We start from the raw sequence: 24945 nt of genomic DNA on the forward strand, positions 1-24945 counted from the left end.
CAAAACCCCGCCCCCAGCGCGCTGACCCTGCAGAGCGCGGGGCTCAGTCCCTCCAGCTGGCACCGAGGTCCCCCAGCCCGGCCCCGGCTGACTTGGCCCTGCTGGATGTCACCTGAGCCGGGTTTGTCCAGTTTGGGAATTTGCCATGATGTCACTATGGGGAAAAGGAAAGCCTGCACTTGTCCCCTCCACTGGTATGGCACCCTCCCTACCACTGCCCTCTTCCCCTGGACTTACTCTCTTCCACAGGATCTCTTCAGCCTGGCATTAACCTCATCACACTGCTCTCCTCCTGAGCACTGCCCCTTCCGCTTGGTACTACCTGTTGCCCCACCACTGCCTTCTCCCTCCAGACGCTGATCTACATGCCCCTTCATCCTGGCGCTATCCTCTCCCACGAATACCAGCTCCTCCCTTATACTGCCCCTTCCTCTCACACTGCCCACTTCCTGGGCACCGTCCTCCCTCCTGGGCACCGCCTGTGCCTCCCACATGCCCCCTCATCCTGATCCTGCCTTCTCCCGCACACTGCCTGTTTCCTGGGCCCGAGCCTCTCCCCTGACACAATCTCTTACACTGCCCATCCACTCTGTGCTCACCCCACCCTCTGCTCTATCCTTCTTTAGACCCTGGTAGAGAATGCAGATCCCCAGCAGGCTGTTCCCCATGGTGGCGAGAAGTCAGTAGCTACTCGAGTTTCTCCTTGGGACCTGCCAAGGAAAAGCGACCTCTGTACGCCCACACCCTCCTCCCAGGAGCGGCCTCCCGGCACCTAGACATCTCTTCCCTCCGGCCTCAGCCCTTCACCTTCCCTCCCCACCTCCACCCTGGTGCACCCCACAGGCCGGGTTACTCCAGGTGAGACTCCCAAGAGGACCAGCAGGTAAGGGAAGGAGGAGGAAAGAGGATGAAAGAGATCGAGAGTCTCAGTTCCGAGCATCACCCCCTCACGCCAGCCTTCTGGGCCTAGCGTCTCCCAACGAGTCCCTTCAGCTTTGCTTCTCACCCTCGACGGAGCAGAAGGGCCTTGCCAGGCCCGTCTGGCCCCTCCGGAGAAGCAAGAGAGGGCGCCACTCCTGAGAGATTGAGCGCAAAGAATCTGATTAAACGGTTCAGCAGACCCCGGCCCCAGGCCCTGCTGAGCCCCAACGTCTCCGGCTCCTCCTGCTCTGTCACTGGGCGCCGCGGGCCTGGCCCGGCCCTTCCACGTGCCAGCGGACCCGCCCCCGCTTGGCCCCAATTGCCCCTCTCAGTTCCGGGCCTTTGCGCAGAGGGAGCGCAGGTTAGCACGTTCCAAGCGCCCCCTGCCGCCTCCCCGGAGCCTCGGAGGCGGCCTCAACGCAGACCCCCGCCCGGCTGGGCTGGCCCCTGTGGATGGCCCGGCGGGCGGAGCAGCACAAGAGGGCACCGCCCTCGGCCCGCCCGCCGAGGAGGGGACGCGAGCTGGAGGTTGAGCCCGAAGCGCCTGCACGGGGCCCGCCGCACTCTGCACTCGGCCGCCCGGGCGGCGGGGACGGGACGGGTGCCGGCGCGGGCTCTGCCGGCCGGGAGCCGAGTCCGGGCCCGAGCCCGAGCTGCACCGGGAGGCCAGAGGACTGTGGGCGGAGATGGCGGCCGCGTCGGCCGCGACAGTGGCGGAAGGGATGGAGCCGCGGGCGCTGCAGTACGAGCAGACCCTGGTAAGTGAAGCCGAGCGGAACCCTCAGGAGTGCACTCCGGTACCGCTGCTCTGGGTTCTCCTTGGAAGCGCGAGGTCCGGGGGCCTACCCTAAGCCCGCCCCAGAAGTGAGCTGGAGAAACTGAGGCTCGAGGGCCTGAGAGGCTGGAGAGCTTGGGGGGGGGGGGGTGGGGAGGGGGCTGCAGAGGACAAGGACATCAGGTGCTTGTCCCAGGTGTCCTTCTCTTTACCACCCCCACACACACACGTTTTCTCTGCTCCTCCTGGACTGAAGTCTCAGCACCCCACTATCCCTCCCCAGCACCACTCACACCCTTGAACTTTTTCTCTCTACCCTCCTATCTCCACCATCCAAGACATTCCCTCTATCCCCACTAAGTGTGTGGCACTGTACTAGAATTAGAAACAAGACTGTGTGGAAAGATGGCTCAGACCCAAACCTAGCCCCCAGCCCTTACCCCTGGGGGACTGGCAACCCAGCATTGGCAAGAAGCCCTCAGGGGATTCTCTGGGGGGAAAGAGCTTTTCCTGTACACCGCCCCCCACTCTTGGTACAGGAGCTTTAGGGAGGATGGGTCAAGCGAGAATGGGTGTGGGAATTGGGACCTTTGTCCATGCTGACTGGGTATCCAGCCCCCACCCACTTCAGGGGTGTCCCTTGACCTCATTAAAAGCAGGGGTCCTGGGGCTGTGAGCTGACTCATGGCTACCATTGCAACTTAGCGTTTGAGAAGCCTTTTGCCCCTTCTTGTGTCACTAGGCGGAGGACCCAAACTCTAGGGAAGGGAGTGGGCCGGTGGCTCCTTTTTACCAGCTTGGGTTGGAATTTGCTCTGGAAGGAGGCTGGGAGGGAGCCTCTCCAGGAGGAGGGGTCCTGGGTTGTAGCTGGGGCTGGGAGGTGCCCTGTTATAAGAGAGAGACTGGATGAAACAGGATGACAGGGAGAGGTGGCAGGGGTGGGGGTGGAGCCAGGGGAGAGGGGCAAGCCTTCGCATTGTGGGGGAGGTGTCTGTCAATCTGTCCTGGCTGAGAATGGGGCTTTGGTCAAAGAAGCCAGGCACCTGACCTCTGAAATGGTGTCTATCTGTTGCACCAGCCACATCTCCACCTCCTTTGCCTGGTCTCTATCTCTGGAACGAATCCTCAGGGTCATGCTGTCTCCCGAACACTCTCTGCTCCAGCCTCTCCCCCTTCTCCTTCTAATCCCTTTGTCTTTCTCACACACACTCACCTCCCCCTCCTACACTGTGTCTGCCTCTTTGTACTCTACTTTCTTTCTCTCTTTTCCTCCTTCCTTCTTCCCCTCTCTTCTCCTTTCTCTTCTCTGCCTTTCCCCTGGCTTCTCTTTTTCCCTTTCTCCTGTTTCTCTCCTCTTTCCCTTTCCCTCTCCTCCCTTTCCTCATTCTCTATCACTCTCTTGCTCTGTCTCTATCTTTCCCTCCCTCCCCCCCCACCACCAACCCCAGCCCCAACAGGAGCCCTTTGTGTCCCGAAGCTCTGCGGGTGGCAGCCGGAATCTACTCCTCCCCACCCCCCAACACACGCCCAGCTTGGCAGGTCTAGCTGAGGCTCAGCGACTCTCACTCTCCCGTCCCAGGACCCCAACATCCCCAGTCACAGCCCAGCCATCAGCTTCTGCCGGCCCCAACCCACCACTGGACTCAGGGCAGCTCCAGAGTGGGACTGAAGCCACCAGCATTCTCCACCCACCCAGAGACTTTCTACTCCCAGCTGGGCTGGCAGGCTGGGGGGGTGGGGGGAGGTGGTTAGGGGTGGAGAATGGGGACAAGGGGATTACGGTGGATGGGAAGGGTGCAGCTGAGTTGGTCACAGGCTAGAGGCCAAGCGGGAACGTGATAAGGATTGAGGCCCCGCCTGCTCTTAGGCCCAACTCAGCTGCCCCCAGCTCCATGAGGCCCTCATTGTTACCCTTCCGTCCTTGACCATCCCTTATTCTCTGACCTTCCTTCCTCCCACTTTCAGACTGCCTTAGGTTTTTCCATCTTTTCCTCCTCTGGGGCCTTCCCTCCCACTCCTCCTCCTCCATGCTCCCTGGGCAGGCCTGTGAGAAGAGGACAATTATTCTGCCACCCCCAGTGCTGTGCCCTGTACCTTGGCTGTCCCCATTACTCTGGCCAGGACAGCCCCCACGGTCTGTAATGTGCATTGTTTCCACACCCCAAGCCAAAGTGGAAACTGTGGGTTCAAGAAGGGGCATATAATATAGAGTCTGGGAGAAGGGGAATTGATGCAGGGGTCCCCACTCAGCGCACATCTGCTAATGTCCCCATATTCCCTGTTCCTCAGATGTATGGCCGGTATACTCAGGACCTTGGGGCCTTTGCCAAAGAGGAAGCTGCTCGGATTCGCCTGGGAGGGCCCGAGACCTGGAGGGGTCCACCTTCCCCTCGGGCTCCCCCAGAGCTCCTGGAATATGGACAGAGCCGTTGCGCCCGATGCCGCAGTGAGACCTGGGTTGGGGCAGGAGACCTGGCTGTGCTGTGCTGTGCTAAGGGGGACAGAGGCCATTAGAGCTACCCATTGGGAGGTTGAGGGTTGGGGGGCAGAGGTGGGAATACTTTGGTGCTAGCCTTCCCCCCTCCCCACTCCATTCTTCCCTTCCCTGCTCCCAGTCTGTTCCGTACGCTGCCATAAGTTCCTAGTGTCCAGGGTTGGTGAAGACTGGATCTTCCTGGTCCTGCTGGGGCTCCTCATGGCTCTGGTCAGCTGGGCCATGGACTATGCCATCGCTGCCTGTCTGCAGGGTAAGGACAAAGGCTGACAAGGGGAAGGCTGGGAAGAACCAACCTGCTCTCTCCATGCCACACTTGTCCAAGCATCTTGGCTACTTGGCCACTGACCACTTTCCCCAGCCAGCCTGACTGCCTCCTCTTCAGGCATAATGACTGCCACTCCCATAGGCCACAACTTCTTGCCTCCCTTCTCGAACTGCCCCTCTTCCCTGTTGTGATCTTTGTCCCAATGAATGCCCTGTAAGGCCGCCTCCCTACCCCTCATGCCCAGGCTGTCTGTGATGGATCGATTCTCCCTGGGACAGCTTGTCATATCAGTGTGTCCCAGTGGCTAGGTGGGGACTGGGTGTGTGCATCTAGGGTCCAGCAGCTCATCTTCTCCCCACAGCTCAACAGTGGATGTCCCGAGGCTTGAACACTAGCCTCTTGCTCCAGTACCTGGCCTGGGTCACCTACCCCATCGTTCTCATCACTTTCTCAGCTGGATTCACACAGATCCTGGCTCCTCAGGCTGTCGGTACAGTAAGAAAGAAGGGGAGGGCAGTGATGGGACCTCCTGAAACGGGCACATCAAATGACTCTCCTGGGACCATAACTTCTCCAGGGTCTGGCATCCCTGAGATGAAGACCATCTTGCGAGGAGTGGTGCTGAAGGAATACCTCACCCTGAAGACCTTTGTAGCTAAGGTCATTGGGCTGACCTGTGCCCTGGGCAGCGGGATGCCCCTTGGCAAAGAGGTAACTCCAGATTGGGGATAGAAGGAGTCTGTCCCAGTGGGGGAAGAAGATAGGCCAAGGTCAAGGTGTGCCCCTTCCCCACTCACCATTTGCTCCCACACCCCCAGGGCCCTTTTGTGCATATCGCCAGCATGTGTGCTGCCCTGCTCAGCAAGTTCCTCTCCCTCTTTGGGGGCATCTATGAGGTAAGGGAGACCCTGGGGGAAAGCAGAGGGGGAGGGGAGGCTGCTGAGGCCACGCTGACACCCATTTCCACCACTCTTGCCAGAATGAATCCCGGAACACAGAGATGCTGGCTGCTGCCTGTGCCGTGGGAGTAGGCTGCTGCTTTGCAGCACCTATTGGAGGTAGGCGGTCAGTCCAGCCCCTCAGCCCTGCCCTTGGCCTCACCTCCTTTGCCCCTCTCATCTGGGTCTGAGTCCTCAGGCAGGGCCCAGGCCTCATGTGGCACTCTGCTTTGCCCCCTCACAGGTGTCCTATTCAGCATTGAGGTCACCTCCACCTTCTTCGCTGTGCGGAACTACTGGCGAGGCTTCTTTGCTGCCACCTTCAGTGCCTTCATCTTCCGGGTCCTGGCGGTCTGGAACCGTGATGAAGGTGGGGGAGACCTGGGGGACGAGACGAACCCCTGAGATGGCTCAGGTGAGGGCCCTCAACACTACACCTGCCTCCCTCTGCTACTCTGCTTTCCTTTCAGAGACCATTACGGCTCTCTTCAAAACCCGATTCCGGCTTGACTTCCCCTTTGACCTCCAGGAGCTGCCGGCCTTTGCTGTCATTGGGTGAGGGGAGCTCAGGGAGCTGGGGTGCATCGGAGAGGAGGAGGTAGAAGAGGGAAGACCCCCTTTCACCCTGGTACTTCTCCCCTCTCTAGTATTGCTAGTGGCTTTGGGGAGCGCTCTTTGTCTACCTGAACCGGAAGATTGTCCAGGTGATGCGGAAGCAGAAAACCATCAACCGCTTCCTCATGAAGAAGTGAGTTGGACCTGGGCTCCTCTCTGAGTTGTGCGATGGTCACAGTAGGGTGAGAGGGCCACCCTACTGTGGCAAAGAGTAGCCCAGTTAAAGATAGCACTTCATTGAGAAAATCAGCCAATGGTGTTTTCTGGAATGATTGAACATTTTGGCTTTTATATGAATTACCTCAAAATTGGCACTTTTGAATTTTTAGTCAAGGCACGTCACATCAAAGATTAAGACTTCCATGGGGTACCCGGCTAGCTCAGTCGGGAGAGCATGTGACTCTTGATCTTGGGGTTGTAAGTTTGAGCCCCACACTGAGTGTAGGGAGTATTTAGAAATAAAATTTAAAGGGGCACCTGGGTGGCTCAGTCAGTTAAGAATCCTACTTCAGCTCAGGTCACGATCTCATGGTTCTTGAGTTCGAGTCCCGCATCAGATGAGCTCAAGCCCCACTCCGGGCTCCACACTCTCTCTCCCTCTCTCTCTCTCTGCCCCTCACTTACTCGTGCTCTGTCTCTTAAAAATAAACAAACAGATAAATAAATATTTAAATATATATAGAGATATATATATATATATATATATATATATATATATTTTTTTTTTTTTTTTTTTTTTTTTTTTTTTTTTTTTTTTTTGAAAAGACTAAGGCTTCCAGGACACCTGGGTGGCTCAGTCAGTTAAGCGTCTGATTTCGGCTCAGGTCATGATCTCACAGCTCGTGAATTTGAGCCTCGCGTTGGACTCTGTGCTGACAACTCAGAGCCTGGAGCCTGCTTCAGATTCTGTGTCTCCATCTCTCTCTACCCTTTCCGGTCACACTCTCTCTCAAAAAAAATAAACATTAAACAACAACAAAAACAACAACAAAAACCCTAAGGCTTCCTTAGGCCCTTGGCCTGGACAGATGGCACTGCTCCCTGGAGAGTGTTTGAGCCTTAGTTCCACCACCCCCACCCCCACCCCCACCCCCGTGGAAGCATAGAAATGGGTGAGATTTTTTTAATCTCCAGAGCTTAACTCTCTCATTTGTGAACTTGAGGATTGGGAGCGGGAAGGCCTGAGACAGGACTTTTGGGACTGACGTCTTTCAGAGAAAGGGCAGCCCACTAAACCTGTTCCCTCTGGCACCTTTGGTCAACTTCATGAGTGACCGTAGCTTTTCCCAACACTGACCTTCACTCTAAGTCACCAGAGAGAAACAAAGGCATAAACTTCTCCATACTGTCACACAGTGTCCCCTTTGGCTGGGCCTCTGAGAGCATAGAGAGGAGTCACAGCTCAGAAGTGTCCAAGAGAGGGCTGGAATGGGTTGGATTTCTGCTACCTACTTGGGGAATCGAGCGCCAACAGAAAGGCATTTGGGCTTATAATAACCCCAGACAGCCATCACCCTTGGGTCCATCATATCACGAACAGCAAAAGGGACCTTCTCTCAGAACTGTGTGCTTTTATGTAAGCACGAGGCTCTGCTGCGACCTCAGCCCTGAGGTATGTGAGGGCACCCAGACTGTTACCAGTCTGTAGTAGGTACACCACCCATGTTTGATGCTGTGAAACCTATATCTCTAGGCGCCTGCTCTTCCCAGCTCTGGTGACCCTGCTCATCTCCACTCTGACCTTCCCCCCTGGGTTTGGACAGTTCATGGCCGGACAGGTAACTCCAGGCAGAACAGACACTTGTGCTTTCCCTTGGGATATATCCCCTCTAAAGCCAACAGTCTCTGCTCTCCTTTGGGCCCCTTCCCTTCATCCTGGCTGTTCCCCAGCCTGAGGCACCGTGTTCACCTACAGCTCTCACAGAAAGAGACTCTGGTCACCCTGTTTGACAACCGGACGTGGGTCCGCCAGGGTCTGGTAGAGGAGCTAGAGCCACCGGGAACCTCACAGGCCTGGAGCCCACCACGTGCCAACGTCTTCCTCACCCTGGTCATCTTCATTCTCATGAAGGTAGGGCTCTTACATGTGTACAGCTAATGCCAACCTGGGCTTCCTAGGTGCCAGACATTGTTCTAAGCACTTTCCTTTTAAGTCTCACAACACTATGAGAAAGGTAGTGTCAGTAGCCCTTTTTTTAAGATGGGAAGTCAAGGCACAAAGAGGTTACATAATTGTCCCAGAGCTAGACCGCAGAGTAAGATTTGAATCCAAGCCATCTGGTTCTGGAGTCCTCCTTTCTTTGATCCTGGGGGATTCTGGGATAGCTGGGAACTTGTGCCTGACTGATAAGGAAGGTAGACGCCTCAGGGTGAAGCTGGGGGCTGCCTGGGGCCTGTCAGTGCTTCTACCTGTTTGAACCACCTCCTGCCTGCAGTTCTGGATGTCTGCACTGGCCACCACCATCCCAGTGCCCTGTGGGGCCTTCATGCCAGTCTTTGTCATTGGTGAGTCTTCAGCTGCCTGTTCTCCTAGCCTCAACCTTCCCACCCACTCGCCGTCCCCTCTCTGCCTGGGAGTGGGTTTTGGTCCAGCCTCAGCCCCAACCCCACCCCCTGACTGTCCCCTGTACTGAATGACCCACTGGCCCCTCCCCCACCTTCTGACCCTCTCTCTTCCTAGTGCCCCCACCCTCCCCCTCCACTACCTGTTTCTCTTCCCACCCCCCTCCCTGAAGGAGCAGCATTTGGGCGTCTGGTGGGAGAAAGCATGGCTGCCTGGTTTCCAGATGGGATTCACACTGACGGCAGCACCTACCGGATTGTGCCTGGTGGCTATGCAGTGGTGGGTAAGTGCTCCAGGTCCCCATCTGTCTCCCAAGACCCCTGGCCACAGGGTCTGAGGTTCTGGTGCCCCCTGCTGGCAGGAACCCGGCTTCGCTCAGATGCAGAAGCCAGTCCCCAGTAGTGTACTGGGCGGCCTGGCAGGTCCCCGGTAGTGTACTGGGCGACCTGAAAGGCCCCCAGAGGACCATCCCTGGATGGGGAGGGTCATCTGGGACCTGAGCACCCTGAGGTGACTGAAGATGGCTACCTCCAGGGGCAGCTGCACTGGCAGGAGCAGTGACACACACAGTGTCCACGGCTGTGATCGTGTTCGAGCTCACGGGCCAGATTGCCCACATCCTACCCGTCATGATTGCCGTCATCCTGGCCAACGCCGTTGCCCAGAGCCTACAGCCCTCACTTTATGACAGCATCATCCGGATCAAGAAACTGCCCTATTTGCCTGAACTGGGCTGGGGCCGCCACCAGTATGGAGGGCTGGGCGACAAGGGGGGTGCGGGTGAGGGTCAGAAGGACCCCCTCAGACCCACCTCCAGCAAAGTCCTCAGACAGTGAAGCTGGGAGACCAGCCACCTTGCTCTCTCCTGGCCAGAGCTGCCCTGTCCACATCCTGGGGAAGCCGCAGCTAGCCCCACCTGATCAAATGAAGGCAGAAATACTCCTTGGCTCTTAGCCCTTGTCCCCATGGGCTCTGGGGCCTTCTTATGGCCCTGATGGTAGTGCTCTGGGATCCCTTCCCCATCATGATCACAAACTAAGTGCCTTTCTCTACCCTCAGGCAGTACCGGATGCGAGTGGAGGACATCATGGTGCGGGATGTTCCCCACGTGGCCCTCAGCTGCACCTTCCGGGACCTTCGATTAGCACTGCACAGGACCAAGGGCCGCATGTTGGCCCTAGTGGAATCCTCTGGTGAGACCAGGAGGGATCTCTGGTGCTAGGGGCATCTCCCAGGGTTGCTGCTCAGGAAGAGGGAGGGAACAGGAGCTCAGAACCAGTCTCCTTGGTTGGGCCAGCATTTGCCAGCCAGGGGTGCCCTCTGGTGCGTGGTCTGTGTCCAAGACCCCACTCTGGGTGTGAAAGAAGGCCAGGGGGTGAGTAGGAGGGCCTCACCCCCAGCTCCTGAGTCCTCCCACCTGCTCTACCCAGAGTCCATGATCCTCCTGGGCTCCATTGAGCGCTCACAGGTGGTGGCATTGCTGGGGGCGCAGCTGAGCCCAGCCCGCCGACGGCAGTACATGCAGGAGCATCGAAATGCCCAGACCTCTCCACCGTCCGATCAGGAGAGTCCCCCTAGCCCTGAGACCTCCGTCCGCTTCCAGGTGGGCAGGGGAACCCCACAACTGCACAATCTTCCCAAATGTCACGTAGACTGGGAGGGCAATACAGAAGTGATCTGGGGCCATAGCCTCACCAGCCCCTTCCTGCCTCTGCAGGTGAACACAGAGGACTCAGGTTTCACTGCAGCCCGGGGGGAGACTCACAAGCCCCTGAAGCCTGCTCTCAAGAGGGGGCCCAGCAACACCATGAACCTCGGGGAGAGTCCCACAGGTGGGCCTCTCTCCCACTGGCAGAGCCAGAGTACGGCCCCTGAGATCCAGTGGGAGCCCTACCCAACCTTTTTGCTTGAGCACATCCCAGCTAAGAGGCTGCCCAGATGGGCCAGGGGTAGAACCAGGACACCTCTCCTCTTGCCCTCCTCACCTCTCCTGGTCCTCGCCCTCAAAGATGACATTGCCCCCGGGGCCTTGTGTTTGGGAACACAGGGAACATGGAGCAGGCAGGCATCGCCCTCAGGAGCCTCTTCTGTGGCAGTCCACCCCCCGAGGCTGCTTCAGAGGTGAGTAGTCAGAGTCTCTGTCTCTTTCTTTCCAGCTCTCTCTCTGACACTGAGACCACCCCTCCATTAACCCTACAGAGCCTGCCTCCATTGTCCCTGCGCTTCTGCCCTCCTAGATGTCAGCTCTGTCCCTGCTGTGTGCTCTTCCTCTCAGCTCCACCACTTAACCCTCACCTCCCTCCCTGTAACATCAACTCTTCTCTCTGGCTCTAACAAAGTTGGAGAAGTCCGAATCATGTGACAAGCGCAAGCTGAAGCGGGTCCGAATCTCCCTGGCGGTAAGTGTTCACTTTCTTCCTGCAGCTCAGGAGCACTGGACAGGGAGGGCTGTGGGCTAGCGGGATAAGCCTCCCCAAGCCGGGGGGTACACCCACCTCCTCCCAGCCACTAGCTACCAACCTCTGTCCCTCTCTCCTAGAGTGACTCAGACTTGGAAGGCGAGATGACCCCTGAGGAGGTAAGGTGTGACTGGACTCTGGACCCTGTTTCTTCCTGGGAGTGTTCAGTCATCATCTTGGCTGCTGTCCCCATGGGAGGGACCATTGGGTGGGAAAAGGGGGAGCCAGCTTTCAGGAAGGTGAGAGCAGCTATTGGCACCTTCCCCCTAATCCTCTGTCTCATCCTCTCAGATTCTGGAGTGGGAGGAACAGCAACTAGATGAACCTGTCAACTTCAGCGACTGCAAAATTGACCCTGCCCCCTTCCAGCTGGTGGAGCGGACCTCTTTGCACAAGGTAGGGTCATTCGCCAGGGGCTGCCCTGAGCTCTCAGGAGCACAGGGTGGGGATCTAGGTCCTCCCACAGTTTGGACTCAGGCAGGTGGGGGGAAACAGGGTAGCAGAGGGTGGGCTCTGTGCTGTGTTTCAAACATATTGCCTTAAAGGATGGGAGGCCGGGAGTCAGGTCCCCTTAGCCTGTTCCTGCCTACCGCAGGCATCATTTTTCCTCTGCTCAGCCTTGCCCCCCAGGGAACTCTGGGCCAAAGCAGCAACAAAGACAGGGTTTGAGCTGGGTGGAAGCCAGAGGGCCAGGCCAGGGTCAGAGCCAGGCAGGAGACTGCCAGCACCCAACAAGGCTGATACACCCACAACTGAAAAAAAATGGGTGAAAAACAGGCAGGATAAGAAACTCTAATAAACAAGCTAGCAAATATCCAAGTAGGGGTGGGGACACTGCAGAGAAGAGATAAACAAAGATGAGAAACGCCCAGTGGGGGGCTTGGAATGTCAGACCCCAGAAAGTCTGACTTAATAATGTAGGCCAAAGGAAAACTGGTAGGTACACAGGAAGATAGCTCAGTAGAAGGGCAAAATGGCCTGCAGATAAGGGGAGAAAACTTGAGTGCAGACAGGTTGGTGGAGGGTTAGGCTGACACTCAAGGAGGGCTGGGGCTCTCTGTGGAGGACTTTCTCGGGGCCTCCCCAGCATGGACAGTGGCCTCATTGGGCATCTTCAGGCTTCTAAGCGAAGGCAGGAAGTGCAGGCACACCCAGCAGGGTGCTGGGGTAGAAACCGAGCAGAGCATTTTAGCCAAATTGTTGACAGATTTAAACGTGCAAGCCTCCAAGGCATGGGGATGCAGGCAGTGGAGGAATACTCCCAAGGTCTGCAGCTCTAGCAGCTAGCCGAGGTGCAAGCTGAGCCTAAGAGCCAGCCATCCCAGACAAGCAGGGGCTGGGCCAGGAAGGACAGGGCACAAAGAAAGAGAAAAGCAAAAGGTAATTTAAAAAAAAAAAAAAAAAAGCAAAAGGTAATAAAGGAACTTAAAAGCCTTTGGGTAAAGACATCAGATCAAAGTGACTGGGGAACTACAGTACAGTTGCAAGAAAAATATATATAGACCTGCGAATACACTGAGTTTTTATTTAAAGCCTTTCTTCCTAAGAACTCTAAAGCTTTTCTATCGTGTTGCCATTTTTTATAGTGTCCACTATGTGCCAGCCACTTGCTAAGCTCTACACACGTTTAATTTAATCCTCACAATTGGACTGTAAAATGGATACTGTGATATTCCAGTTTTTATAGATGAGGACATTGAAATTCAGAGAAGTTAAGCAAGTTGCCTAAGGTCACACAGCTAGTAAGCAGCGCAATCAGACTGGAATCCAAGATGGTTTGACCCAAAAGCCTGGGGATTTAACCATTTTAATACATGGGGAGACTGAGGCAGTGAAGAGGTCACTTGCCTGAGTCAGTACAGCAGAGCCAGGCCCAGAGCCCAGATTCCCTGGCCACAATCCCAGGATTCTTTCAGAAGGCCACGCTGTCCCTCTCCCTGTCAATTCACTGTTCCCAAGCCCAAGATGTACAGGCCCTCCAATGGGCTCCCTGGTGTCTAATTAAGTTAAAATGAAAAAGAACAAAGTAGGTGTTTGTTACAAACTTAAAAATCAGAGGAAGAGAAGAAGCCTTTGAGAAACCGACTAACAAAAGTACAAAGAACTAGAAGTGATAAGAACATAAAAGATGAGAATTCAAAATGGCCTTGTAGGCCTGAAGAATCAATTAGTAGTAGCCCAGTCAAGTTCAGGAGGGGAACATTCATGGGGAGAGGGAATCCACTGGAGACTACTTAGGGACCTATGAGACTAGAGCTTGCCAGCCATACCAGCTACTTGCCACATTCATTCTGAAACCACCTGCAGACAAGCAGGGGCAGGGGAGGCTAGGATGCCAAAGCTAAGCCAGCCCGGCTTTACCTAAATCCTCAGTCTGCCATGTGTTAGCTGTGTAGCCTTGGCAAATTTCTTAGCCTCTCTGTGCTTCGCTTTCCTTATCTGTAGAATGGGGCTCAGAGTACCTACATCATAGGTTTTTCTTTGGATAAAGGACTTGATATGGGATACTTAGAACAGTGCCTGGCCATAGTAAGAGTTCAATATATGTGAGGAATGACTTCTACTACTGCTTATACTAAGAGGCAGACAACGGGGGACTTGAGGGAAGGGTTGAAGTGTCCAAGAAATTAGTGTTTTCAGAAGAAGATGAGTGATTATGTGAGGCTGGAAGCTAGAGTGTCTAGCAGAATCTGAGACCAGCTGGGATGGCCTTAGGCAGAGTCTTGTGGGCTATTCTGGGGAGTATGGGCTCTAACTCAAGTTTGTGAAAGCTCATAGGATGGCAGAGCCAAGCTGAAGGGAAGGGAGACCAAAAGCAGGCCCCATGAGGATGTTGTGGCCTGGTCCTGGTAAGGATAGTGAGGGAATCAGCATGGCCAAGATGTTCAGGAAGCAGATCGGCAAGGCTTGGTGACTGCCTGGGACCAGTGGTTTGCAAACCTAAAAGGCATAGAGTCCACCAGAAGCTCATTCTAATTAAGATTGTGGAGAAAAAGAAAATCCAGGGGAACAATTTAATAGGATCCTTGGGAGAAGATAGAGGGATTATTAAACCATAAGAAGACAAAGCTAGTGGATTATTAAAACAGAAAATCTGATAATATAGGTTTCCCTTTGAAGTCAGATGAGGAAACTAAAAGGTAACATGTAGCATGTAGGATTCAAGTTAGATATGGGGAAGAACTTGCTAACCCCAACAAGTTATGATAAAGGTATTGGAGGAACGTAGAGAAGCTTATTCTAAAACTGAACTTCTAACTGCTTTATAAGTACTGTCATGCCTTAAATGGAGAGTTAGGAAAGCTCTGGAAGCCCTCTAATGATTTAGCAACTGTATAAGAAAATATTTTTGAAGCTTTCAGATGGCTATAATGAGTTCTGAGTAACTAGTATTCAAAAAGCTGGGTTATTAATGCCCATTTTGATTCAAACATTAAGCCAAGAGACTTTACAAGTAAACTGAAAACACTGCGATAAGTGATAGGCCAAAAATTCCAGGAACTGCTGTGTCAGTAGTGTTTTTCAAGACATCTGGCCCAAGAAAATCTACTTAGAACACAAGGAGAACTGGTTGACAATTTCTGAGCCCTTGGTGATTACATTTGAAAGTTGAGGGGAGAGTCCAAAGCCAGAAAGACATGGGAGTTTGTGGTTGACTGTTGTTTCCCTGGACTTCAAGCTACATCTCAACAGCACCTGGGATGCTACTTGGGCCCCAGAAAAGGCAAACTGTATGCGAGACGTAGAGTGCTTCAGGCCATGATTGAAATGTCAGAGCCACGGTAAAGGACATTTTAACTGCCAGCCTGCTGGAGGCAAATGGGAAGCATGTGTCAGCTACTAAAGTGGGGTGAGAGGCACAAAATTCAGGGCCAGTACCCCTAAAGGATATGGAACCTCTCTGCCAGATACCTCTGTGACTGATTGGACATCTGCACAGGACCGGGGCTGTAGAGGGATGAAAACTATCCTTCTATAGAGGGATGAAAACTCCTTCTGGAGCTGCAAAGTCACTTCACCACTGAGCCTCATACTGCCTCTCCTGTAGAATGGGTATCTCAGAACAGTACTGAAGTTACTAATTTCAGAAAGATCTTGCTCAGTGCATGGCCAATCATTACATGTCACATTTGAACAGTTGTTCTGTCCTCCATCATCGAAGAATCCTTCCTCTGTTTCTCCATCAAATAAGCAACCTAAAGATTCCCTCTATCAAGTTTCTGAGGCCTGGCTGCAGAAATGTCCTCATTATTCTTTTCCCTCTGGTGGCCCTCCCTTCCCCACCCCCCATCTATGTATGGCACCACTCCTATTCCCCACCCCGGCCTTGTCCTGGGGCCCTCTGGCCTGTAGATGGTGTACATGATGTCCAGTGTATTTTCTCCCCACCCTGCAGACTCACACCATCTTCTCACTACTGGGAGTGGACCATGCTTATGTCACCAGTATTGGCCGACTCATTGGGATCGTCACCCTAAAGGAGGTGAGATGATAATGGCCATCAAACCATTTCTGCTTCCAAACAGGCATGCAGGCTTGTTTATGTCCAGTTCACCTGGGGTAAGTGTTGGGGTGGAGTCTGAGCAGGGAGCTCAGAGTCCACACATCTGACCCTCTACCCTTTCTAGCTCCGGAAGGCTATCGAGGGCTCTGTCACAGCACAGGGCGTCAAAGTCCGGCCGCCCCTGGCCAGCTTCCGTGACAGTGCCACCAGCAGCAGTGACACAGAGACCACAGAGGTGCATGCACTCTGGGGGCCCCGCTCCCATCATGGCCTCCCCCGGGAGGGGAGCCCTTCTGACAGCGATGACAAGTGCCAATGAACACCCTCAGTGGGTGGCCTAGGATGGCAGTGGCTGTGGCTGTTGGTCTAGACCGTGAAGCTCTCCTGTCCCGTCTGCCTTGGGAAAGGAGGCGCCTGCACTAAAGGCTGGAGCCCTAGCCTCCCTTGCAGTCCTGGGGTGCCAAGCTCCTCCTGGTTCATCCTACCTGGAATCTGACCCAGTGCCCACCTGTAGCAAGTGTTCCATGGGCAGGAAGATCAGCATCCCCCTGGCAGGACAGGGGTGGAGTCACTTGACCCCTGCTCCCCCTTTGAGGGGGAAACGGGTAGAACTAAGATGGGTTTATACTGGAACCTCCAATGACCAGATGTATATAGAGATTTACAAAGATTTTTATATTAATTTAATAAAACAAATTCTTAAATAGAACAAAATAAACACCTAATGAGCCACTTATATATAGAATGCCTGTGCCCATCAGCTCTTGTTCTTACCTTGGGCCCTCTTACCTGCCAAAGCCTACAAGGCTCGGAATTCTGCAGCCACCCAAACCCCCCACAGCCATAAGACTCCAGAGCTCACGGTCTGTGGAACACAGGATCCATAGAGGCCTCCACTGCTTAGTTATCAACACACTAGCTGGGGCAGAGGCCCGCAGTGCTATAGCTTTGGCCTTTCATTCAGCCAAGAAAGGCACTACCCTCCTCCCTCCTCAAGGAGAGACACTCCCACATGACTGTCACTTGTTGGCACAATTCCTGCCTGGCTCAGGCCCCCACAGACAACTGCCCAGCCACCCACGTGGCCCCCTTGTGGCCCTCTCTGGAAGAACATTGAAGTCACAGTTCCGTAGCAAGTGGAGCCATCCCTTCTCCCAACTCCACTCTGACAAGAACTCGGTGAATAGGGCAGCCAGGCAGGCTGTGAGCCGCTGGGATCCTGCCCACACATCCTACAAGGGGCCAGGAAAAGGGCAGAGGGTACATGCCTTCATCAATCCAGTGCCTCCCAGAGAATACGACTGAAAGAACAGACCAAAACCCCTCTTTAGGAAATAGAAGAAGATTTAGAGATGATGGAGAGGCAAAGCACAGCACGAGCCCAGCTGGGCGAGGGGCCCTTGGGGGAAACGGCTCAATCCTAGGCTCCAGGAGGGTAAGAGCCAGCCCGCCCTGGGATGGGGGAGGAGTCTGTCAAGCACTGCACATGGACTCAGAGGTGGAGAGAAGCAAAGAGAGAGGCACGGGGAAAGGGGAGAGGGGGCCGGGCTCCCTCCCGTTCCACCCCACAGGGCCCAGTCACAACCACCCCCTTAGGGGTTCACATCATCCAAAGAGGAAATGTGTATGTGGCATTTTTGATTTAAGAACATGAACATCACTGTCTGCCACAGCTGTAGCCATGCCCCAGGGGCCCCGGGCAACCCCCGGCAAACCCCAGGAGTGGGGGCAGGACATGCGCCCCCAGCCTGGCCCCTGCCTCCTCTCCAAACACTTTCATGCAAAACACACAACGGAGGAGTGAGTGCTCCCAGGAGCCCTCTAGGCTTTGGAGCTCTGCTGGAGGCCTCCAGCCCGCACTTGGGCACAGAGGCTCTGCCCCCAGCAGCAGCCAGGGGACGCATGCCACCACCAGGCATGATTTGGGTCACTGTTCCTCTGGCTCTGCCTCATCCGCGTCTAAGGACACCACCCCAGAAGAAGCTACATCAGAGGCTTGCCGCTGCCGTTCCCAGCTGCCCACTGGTGGCGGGCAGAGAGGCTGGCAGTCCTTGCAGGGGGCTGGCTCCTCCTCGGCGGGGGAAAGGCAGGACTCCATGAGGGACGAGTTGTAGAGTGAGTCCTGGGCCTCCAATGGGCCCAGGCTACGGAAGGCACTTTCCCGGCTGGGGGGCAGTTTGGCGAGGAGCAGCTCGTCACCCAGCAGCTGGGAGGCCAGGCGGGCTGGGGAGCCCAGCAACCCATCCTCCAGGCTGCACAGACTAGAGCACAGGGTCTCTGGGGACACGGTCTGCGAGCAGTCGCTCTCAGGCTCCACAGAGCCCTGGCGCATAGGCCTGGAGAATCGGTGGCCAGTGAAGAGGTCCTGGAGGTGGGGCCCCAGGGGCAGCTGCCCAGCCATATCTGCAGGGGGAGAAAAAAGAATTAAGCCCTACTAGCCCCATGTCAATTGACCAACCTGGAAGCCACATTCTCCCCACTCCACCCTTGGCACCCCTAGCTATGGGGAGAGTGGGAAGGAGCTGGGTAACTGCGCAAGTCACTTAACCGCTGGGTGCCTCAGTTTCCTTAATGGCAAATTGGAGAGTCTAATATACCTACTTATGGGGTTGCTGAGAGAACAAAAGAATGTAGCACAAAGTAAGAAAGTAATAAATGCAGGGATACCACACATGGTTGTGCCAGTTGTCCATTGCACGAGGGGAGCCTATCCAAGGCAGTGAGTGTGGACTGAAGTTCAGCCCACCCTCTGCTCATCAAGCAGCATGCCCTAGCATGGGACCCTCCCCACCAGAGAGAGAGAGGTGCTTTTTTGAATTTGCATGAAGGTTCTACATGGGGTCGTGGTGGCCTTGGATAAATGTTATTATCATTACATCAAGGATCAAAAAGCAGGCCTGCAACTCAATCAAACGAGAGCATTTATGGTTTCGGGCTCCATCTTGGCCTCAGGCAACCAAATCAGTCACCTCTGGACCACAGCAGAAGTCTAATGTATTGCTAGTCTGCTCGAATGTATTGCTCTTGGAGAATCTGTTAATTAGCTGGAGGGGTGGGGGCTGGTGGAGGCAATCTTCAAAGGCAAAGAAGTAGGGGTGGGGGGAGTGTTGTGAGGCATGAGCCTAGAAGCTACAGAGAAAGTCAGCCATGTGGTCTGGGGATTGGAAGATGAAAGGAGGGCTGTGCACAGCTGCACAGCCCCGCAGGGTCCCCTCTGGAAGCACTGGCCCAGAGAAAGGCCGACAGGCAGGTCTCAGATGGAATTTGAGGATGCTGAACATGAGCCAGCACGGCCCTGTGGGCGGTCCAGGCCCAGCACGCCTTCCTGTTTGTCTGGGGCTATGGCCCTGTGAGGTGCTATGCTGCTGTGGCTCATCTGTGCTGCCACAGCTGGCCAGAAGGCTGCCCTGAGAGGGAAAGGTGAGGCACAGCAGACCCTCCCAGAGACACAGTTGCACAGAAGGTATCAGTGAGGTCTCTGGACTACAAGGCCCAACGGCACAGGCAGAGAAGGCTCTGCACCTGTGGGAAAGGAACTACTCCATTTCCAGGTGCTGACTGCCCCCCCATGAGCGTGGACAGCCCTCTTGCCCCTGGAAATGTCAAGGACTGCCTGGACAGGGTCTGCACGCCACCCCTTCCAAAAGCCTCTGAATCACAAGGCCTCTCATTCAGTCCCACCCCAGCTAGGGGCACGAGCATGGACTGCCCCTCACCTGAGTCAGTTCCTCCAGGGTAGTCTTCATCATAGGATTCATCAGTGGAATCCTCACCATCCACCGAAGACCACGCCCGGAGCTTGGCTTCTGCAATGGCAAACTGCTCGGCCACTCCTGTCGGGGAGGACACGGAATTCATTAGCGGAGAAGGTTCATTAGCAGAATACATTAGAGGAAGAATTAAGACTAGGGCTCAGCTTGGAGACAGGAGAGGAAAGAGAGGGGTATGGAAAGACTCCAACCTCCACATCAGGTCTGAGGCAATGAGAGCATCCCTATGACAAACGTGTGGCTGACCCCTTCCTGTCCCCACCTGCTGCAAAGCGAGCCTCTTGTTCACCCTCGCTGAGGTCCGAATAGGAGGAAAAGGCTGATTCCAGGGCAGCAGGTGAGTCGCTTGGCTTGCTCCAACCCTTCCATTCAATGAGGTGAGCCACTCGGCCCTGGGCCATAGCGGTGGGCTTGGTCACGTGGTCCTTTACCACCTGGGAAATACCTGCAGGTGGGGCAGAGGGAGGTCTGGTTAGGGCACAGGCCAGGGAGCATCTGAGAGGGGAGTGGAAGGGTGGTGGTAGTTTGGGTCCACATGTGCCTTTGGATGGGAGGAGGAAGCTGGGATTCATCTGAGAAGGGGAGGAAAAGGGAGATCCCAGCAAGAGCTCACAGGATACAGTCCCCAATGTGTACGTGCAAAAGGAAGAAGGAAGGACAGAGTGGCCAAAGGTATGGGAAGGGGGTGCGTACCATGCAGGGAAGATCTGGCCAGCGCAGCAATCTCCTGGATAGTTAGGGCTCTCCGGGACTTGGGCAGCATCGCGACTGTGTCTCCAACATTCACCTTGGGTGACAGCATCAGAGAGTCAGTGCCCCTCTGACAGCAGCATCCCTGCATGCCCATAACCCACCCAAGGTGTCAAGGGAATATGGGAGCTGGGAAGAGACGCCAGGGCAGCACATATGTCTCAGTGGCTGCTGAGACACGTAAGAGGGAGGCTAAGAAGCCAGGACCAGCAAGCTATGTGCTCCCAAGGAGCAACAGAGATCCAGGCGGACCCAAAGGAGCAGAACTGTAGCTATCACCCCTGCCCCACCTTCTCAGCTCCCAAAGGGGAAGGAGGCAATCTGGGAAGTCAAGAACCTTTGAGAAGGAAAAAGAGGAAGGGAGAAAGCTATGGCATCAAGGACTTCCTCCAGGTCCTCTTCTCTTTGACCATCTCCTCTCAATCCTCCAGCTGTTTTTACAGCCTACCAGGGCCACAGACTCAGCATGACCCAAACCAAACCCAACACCTTTTCCCACATCTGGCCCTGCTCCCCAGCTTCTTTACTCGGCATCACGCATTTGCCCATTCAGTCTGGCTCCAAGCCTCAGCATGACCGTCAACTCTCCCCTATGCTTTGCTCATCCTTTCGGCTCCCACTGCCACTGCCTTCCCTTCCTCAAGCCCTCAATACTCCGTGTCCAGATTAGCATAGTTGGAGACCCATGAGCTCCTCCAATTCCATGCTATTTTCTTAGCCTAGGATGTTGTGTAAGTGTTCCTCTCCCTCCTCCCCATGGCTGGCTAGCTCCTTCTCATCTTTTGTCTTGGCTGAAACATCATTCCCTCAGAAGGGTCTTCCTGGCCACCCAACCAGTTTTCCATCCTCCTTCTGTAACAAGTCACCATCCTCTATAAACGTACCCTGTGTGTGAAATCATGGCCCACTTTGTGTGTTTCCTTATTTGTCGCTGGTCTCCCTCACTGATCTTTAGCTCTTGAAGGAATTTGGTCTCTTTTGTCACTGCTGCACCCCAGTGTTTAGCACAGTGCCTGGTACAAGAGTAACCTTTCTAAACACACAGGCTGAGTGAATGAGGCAAAGTATAAATGTAAACAAATAATTTTCCTGGAATGCAACTGGTCACATGTCCCTATTTAAAATCTTTTCTGGGCTCCTCTGCTGTCCAATGAAGTCCTAGTTTCACAGCCCACTCTGTGAGCCCCCTGCCTCCTTCCAGGCCTTGGAATCCATGACAGATCTCCTCTGCCCAATAAAACCCCACTTTCACCTTCCCTGTCAGCAAGCATCCCTCCTGCCACCAGGCAAAGGAACCTGGCTTTCCCCTGGGCTAAGAACGCCATCCTTGCCTGACAAAATGCTCCCTACCATTTAAGGCCTGACTCAAGTGTCACCTCCTATTATATTTTCAGTCCAGTCTTCTCTCTGTCTCTTCTTAGATACCCCCCTCCCCGCCCCCACACCCACCTCAGCATTGCCCTTCCATCTCTCCTGAGGGATCTCAGGATGGCAGGGCCTGACTGATTCACCTAGGTTCCTACCTCCACCCTACACCTGGCTCAGTGCTCCTCGGCAAGCCCCGTCAAATGTTTCCCTCAATGAATGAATGAATGAAGTTGGAAGCACATGACCCCTCCCTGGCATTGCCTAGCTCCCACCCCTCACAAGAGGGACTCCACCTCCTCCCTTGACCTCAGGCCCACCCTCTGCCCGCACGGCCCCCCCCCTCCCCCCGTCAGTACCTGGCTTACATGGGCCCCAGGGTGGCGCCGTTAGCTTCCGGCCAGGCCTGGGGGGAGGAGCACCTGCTGGGTGTTTCCTGGCTGGCTCTCCCTCCCTCCCCTCACTGCCCCCAGCCACCGCCATCCGTGCCCGGCGCTGCTCTGCGCGCAGCTGCGGCCCAGACCCAGAGAAAAGGTGTGTGTCTCCCTGGCAACCCATCACCATGCAACAGGATCTCCCGGGATACGGCCTGGGATGCGCTGACGTCAGCGCCCAAGGCGCGAGCAAAGCCCGCCCGCTGGCACCACGCCGAGCAGAGCAGACCGGCGCGGGGGCGGCCTCGGGCCCCGCCGGCCGGATAGCGCCTCCGCTCGCAGGAAAAGAGAGCCAGAAGCAGGCTGTCGAGGCGGAGGTGGGGGATACAGATCCCCTTCATGTGAATGCGGCCCCCCTTCCCCCTACCAACACCAGGGGCCCAGCACCTCTGGCAAGTCCTGGCTGTCCACGGAGGAAGGGCGGGAGGATCGGCTCCAGCCTCGGAGGGTCCGAGCAGATCCCAAGGAAGATAGAGAGAGGCCCCGAGGAAGTTCGATCCACTCCACAGCCCAAGCCGGGTCCGAGGCCACTGAGGGGTGGGGGAAAGGCTGTTCACCTGGGCTCTCACTTGTGCCAAAATCCTCATTTTTATCGCGCTGCCATATCATTTTTCCTCATCCCTCTCCCTCTCCCCTTCCCAATATCAGCAACCACCTGGTGCTCTCCACAATTCTGAAAGCCCCTATCCCACATTCCTGACCTTCAGGCCTCTGGGACCACTTTGTGGCAGCCCACTGGCCCCCTTCCTCCTCTGGATACATTTTACCGTCAGAACCCTAGGGATGAAACCTACACTTTCATAAATTCTGAATCTTGGGTTTCTCGGCCTACCCATTCCTCTTGGAAAGCACACCGCAATCTTCCACCACCATCGCCATCCTCCTCCCCACCACCACCTTGGACCCTTTACAGCCTTGCTGCCTTCCTTCTCTTGGTTCTTTCCTCTCGCCAGCATCAGCTGGTATGCAGCTCTTTACTCTCCTCTTCTGACAAACCCATGATTTTTTCTTACTTTCATCCCAGTCCCCTAAGGCTTTTTTCCTGATGCCCTGTCTGGCCCCAGCCTGGTTGTTCTTGTATCATCCTGGTTCCCACTATCTAAACCAGAGTAATTTTCCTTTTGCCACCTGAGCACCCAATTCCTCAGCTTCCCCTTACCTCCCAGATCACATCTACAGTCCCTGGTCTCACCTCTGCGACTCGTCTGACAAGTCCATCGTCCTCCAGGCCCTTCACGCTGCCATAGAAACATTTTGCCCAGCACAGAAATCATAGGCATGCTGGCTGTGTTGATGCAGAGAACCAAAAGCCCAGAACTGCTCCAGGCTCAGCTCCCAGTTCTATTCTTATTTTGGCTCCGGATGCTGAGCCAGTCCCCTCCCCACTTGGAACCTGTGCCTAGTCACAGAAGGAGAACACTCCTGCTTCATGGCTTTGAGGAGGTGGGAGTGCCAGGGGCCCAGCAGAGCTCTCTGAAGCTCAGGGAGCTGAGGCCCATCCCCTAGACAGTGCCAATAGGCAATGTACATCACAACTGACCTTTAGCTGGAGTAGCCGTCTCTGTCCCTGAGCCTCAGCCAGCTGGTGGTCCCCAGAAATGCTACCAACCAGAAGGAAGACACAAGGTTACAGGCCATCCCTGGCCCCCAGCTGGTACCTAATCAGGGCTCTCAAAGCCAGTCCTAAGGTCAGCCAAATTCTCCCCTGACTACAGGAGGAATGACTTCCTGAACCCCAAGCCTTAGCAGGTCCAGAGGGATCAGAGCAGCCTGCTGCTTCTCAGCTTCAAAAGCCATGAGGTTAATTTAGGACTACAAATCCCAGAATTCCTCATGGGAACCAAGGAAAGTACAAATCTCAGCTAGTCTTAGCTTCAAAACATCTCAAGTACCAACCACTCTAAGGCCTGTATGACTGACCACCTGCCCTGAAAGCCCAGGACCCATTCCAAAACCCAGCCTTCAACTTCATGGAAAAAAAAAAACAACAACAACAACAACGCTGCCTGGCTTTGGGCTTGGAGAAACCCAGGACACTTAAGTTGGCTGCTGGACCTCAGATGCACAGGACTATGGCCAGGCCACAGCATGCACCACCCACCATCCATGGGAACCAAGGCCCAAGCAGCAGGGATCAGCAGTTGTGGGAAGCCCTGATGGCCTCTCTCCTGGCTCCTCTTTCTCTACACAAGGTAGGATAATGTTTTTGTTGGGAGTGGGGAAAAGGAACTAAAATAGTAGTTATGAGGTGAGAGGTGATCAGGTGCTCACAGGTGCCCCAAATGGGGCCTCAGTCTCCTTCATAAACTAGCCGACTCTGGGCAGGGGAGTACAAAAACTCCGTGCTGGGGTGCTCGACAGCCTTTGCAGGCTACCTCCTTAAGGGTATTGGGACGCAGCTAGAAGAGGCAGGTTCCCAGCAGAGAGCCACTCCCAGGACAGTGAGAGGAGAGGTGTGGGCTGGGGGCGGCGAGTGTGTGGGCGTGGATGGCCAGTTGCCATGGACAACTTGCCCCTCCCAAGGCTGTGCACCTCCTGCCACCTTCAGCGGTGGGAATCCAGGCGGAAAGACCACGAGTCTACCCTGCAAAACCCAGAAGCAGGCAGGCCGTGGGAGCGAAGCCGAGTCGCTTTTAGCCCCCTCCCCGCTCCTTTCCGCTCCCTCCTCTTAACAGGCCCGCCTCCCCGGTACAAGCTCCTCCCCCTCCCGACACCGGCCCCTTCCTCAAGGCCCCCACCCACCCGCGGCCCGCGCACCGGGCAGCCGCAGCCCGATTCTCCAACCCGTGCCCGGCCTCCGCCTCTTACCCTGACCCGCCGGACTCCGAGAGCCGATACAGCCCATGGCCGGGAACCCAGGCACGCTAGCCTGCGCTCGGGGCTCGGGCCATCGCCTTACAGAGGGTCGGGCCGCGGCCGCCACCGGGGAGGGGAGAGCCCGAGAGAGGGGAGGGGGTGGGAGCCGAGCGTCCGCCGCCGCTCCCCGGAGAGGGAACCGGGCCGGTGACGTCAGCACGGGGCGTGGCCACCCGCGTCACCACCCAAGGCAGGCGGGGCGAAACACGTCACAGCCACGCAGAGGCGGCCCG

At 55.4% G+C, this 24945-nt stretch overlaps 2 protein-coding genes across 6 annotated transcripts; one reads left to right on the forward strand and one right to left on the reverse strand.

The window, feature by feature from the left end:
- Nucleotides 1–940: 940 nt before the first annotated feature.
- Nucleotides 941–16258, forward strand: CLCN2 (chloride voltage-gated channel 2). Its single transcript, XM_042903755.1, is given in 25 exon segments — nt 941–1679; nt 3986–4142; nt 4312–4443; nt 4820–4948; nt 5036–5169; nt 5277–5354; nt 5438–5516; nt 5641–5766; nt 5867–5951; nt 6044–6057; nt 6060–6144; nt 7705–7789; nt 7927–8082; nt 8447–8516; nt 8747–8857; nt 9109–9322; nt 9634–9767; nt 10005–10177; nt 10292–10406; nt 10622–10695; nt 10914–10973; nt 11114–11152; nt 11325–11429; nt 15430–15516; nt 15662–16258. Coding segments are annotated over 25 exon segments (2709 nt in total). The 5' UTR covers nt 941–1607; the 3' UTR covers nt 15857–16258.
- Nucleotides 16204–24893, reverse strand: FAM131A (family with sequence similarity 131 member A). 5 transcript variants are annotated; one of them, XM_042903757.1, is made up of 6 exons: nt 24665–24893; nt 23397–23457; nt 20001–20094; nt 19570–19752; nt 19254–19370; nt 16204–17940 (listed from the first exon to the last, which is right to left on the reverse strand). In XM_042903757.1, the coding sequence occupies exons 3-6, from the start codon at nt 20068–20070 to the stop codon at nt 17465–17467; spliced, it is 846 nt and encodes a 281-aa protein (XP_042759691.1). In that variant the 5' UTR covers nt 20071–20094; nt 23397–23457; nt 24665–24893; the 3' UTR covers nt 16204–17464. The 5 variants fall into 5 exon arrangements, with proteins under 5 accessions (XP_042759691.1, XP_042759695.1, XP_042759690.1 ...); XM_042903761.1 differs by lacking the exons at nt 23397–23457; nt 24665–24893 and adding exons at nt 22244–22386; nt 23049–23371; XM_042903756.1 differs by lacking the exon at nt 23397–23457 and having other exon boundaries at nt 24665–24883.
- Between the last annotated feature and the right edge of the window lie 52 nt (nt 24894–24945).

Source organism: Panthera leo, chromosome C2 (genome assembly GCF_018350215.1).
Source record: "Panthera leo isolate Ple1 chromosome C2, P.leo_Ple1_pat1.1, whole genome shotgun sequence".
NCBI lineage: Eukaryota > Metazoa > Chordata > Mammalia > Carnivora > Felidae > Panthera > Panthera leo.

Bases quoted from the DNA above. Each gene is read 5' to 3' on its own strand.
- FAM131A (XM_042903761.1), bottom strand. From the start codon at position 23,136: ATGCCTATGATTTCTGTGCTGGGCAAAATGTTTCTATGGCAGCGTGAA. The intron at 20,095-22,243 runs GTGCTGGGCCCC...CTGTCACCCAAG, and splicing joins ACAGCCAGGACTTGCCAGAG to GTGAATGTTGGAGACACAGT. The intron at 17,941-19,253 runs GTGAGGGGCAGT...CTCCCCCTGCAG, and splicing joins CCCTGGAGGAACTGACTCAG to ATATGGCTGGGCAGCTGCCC.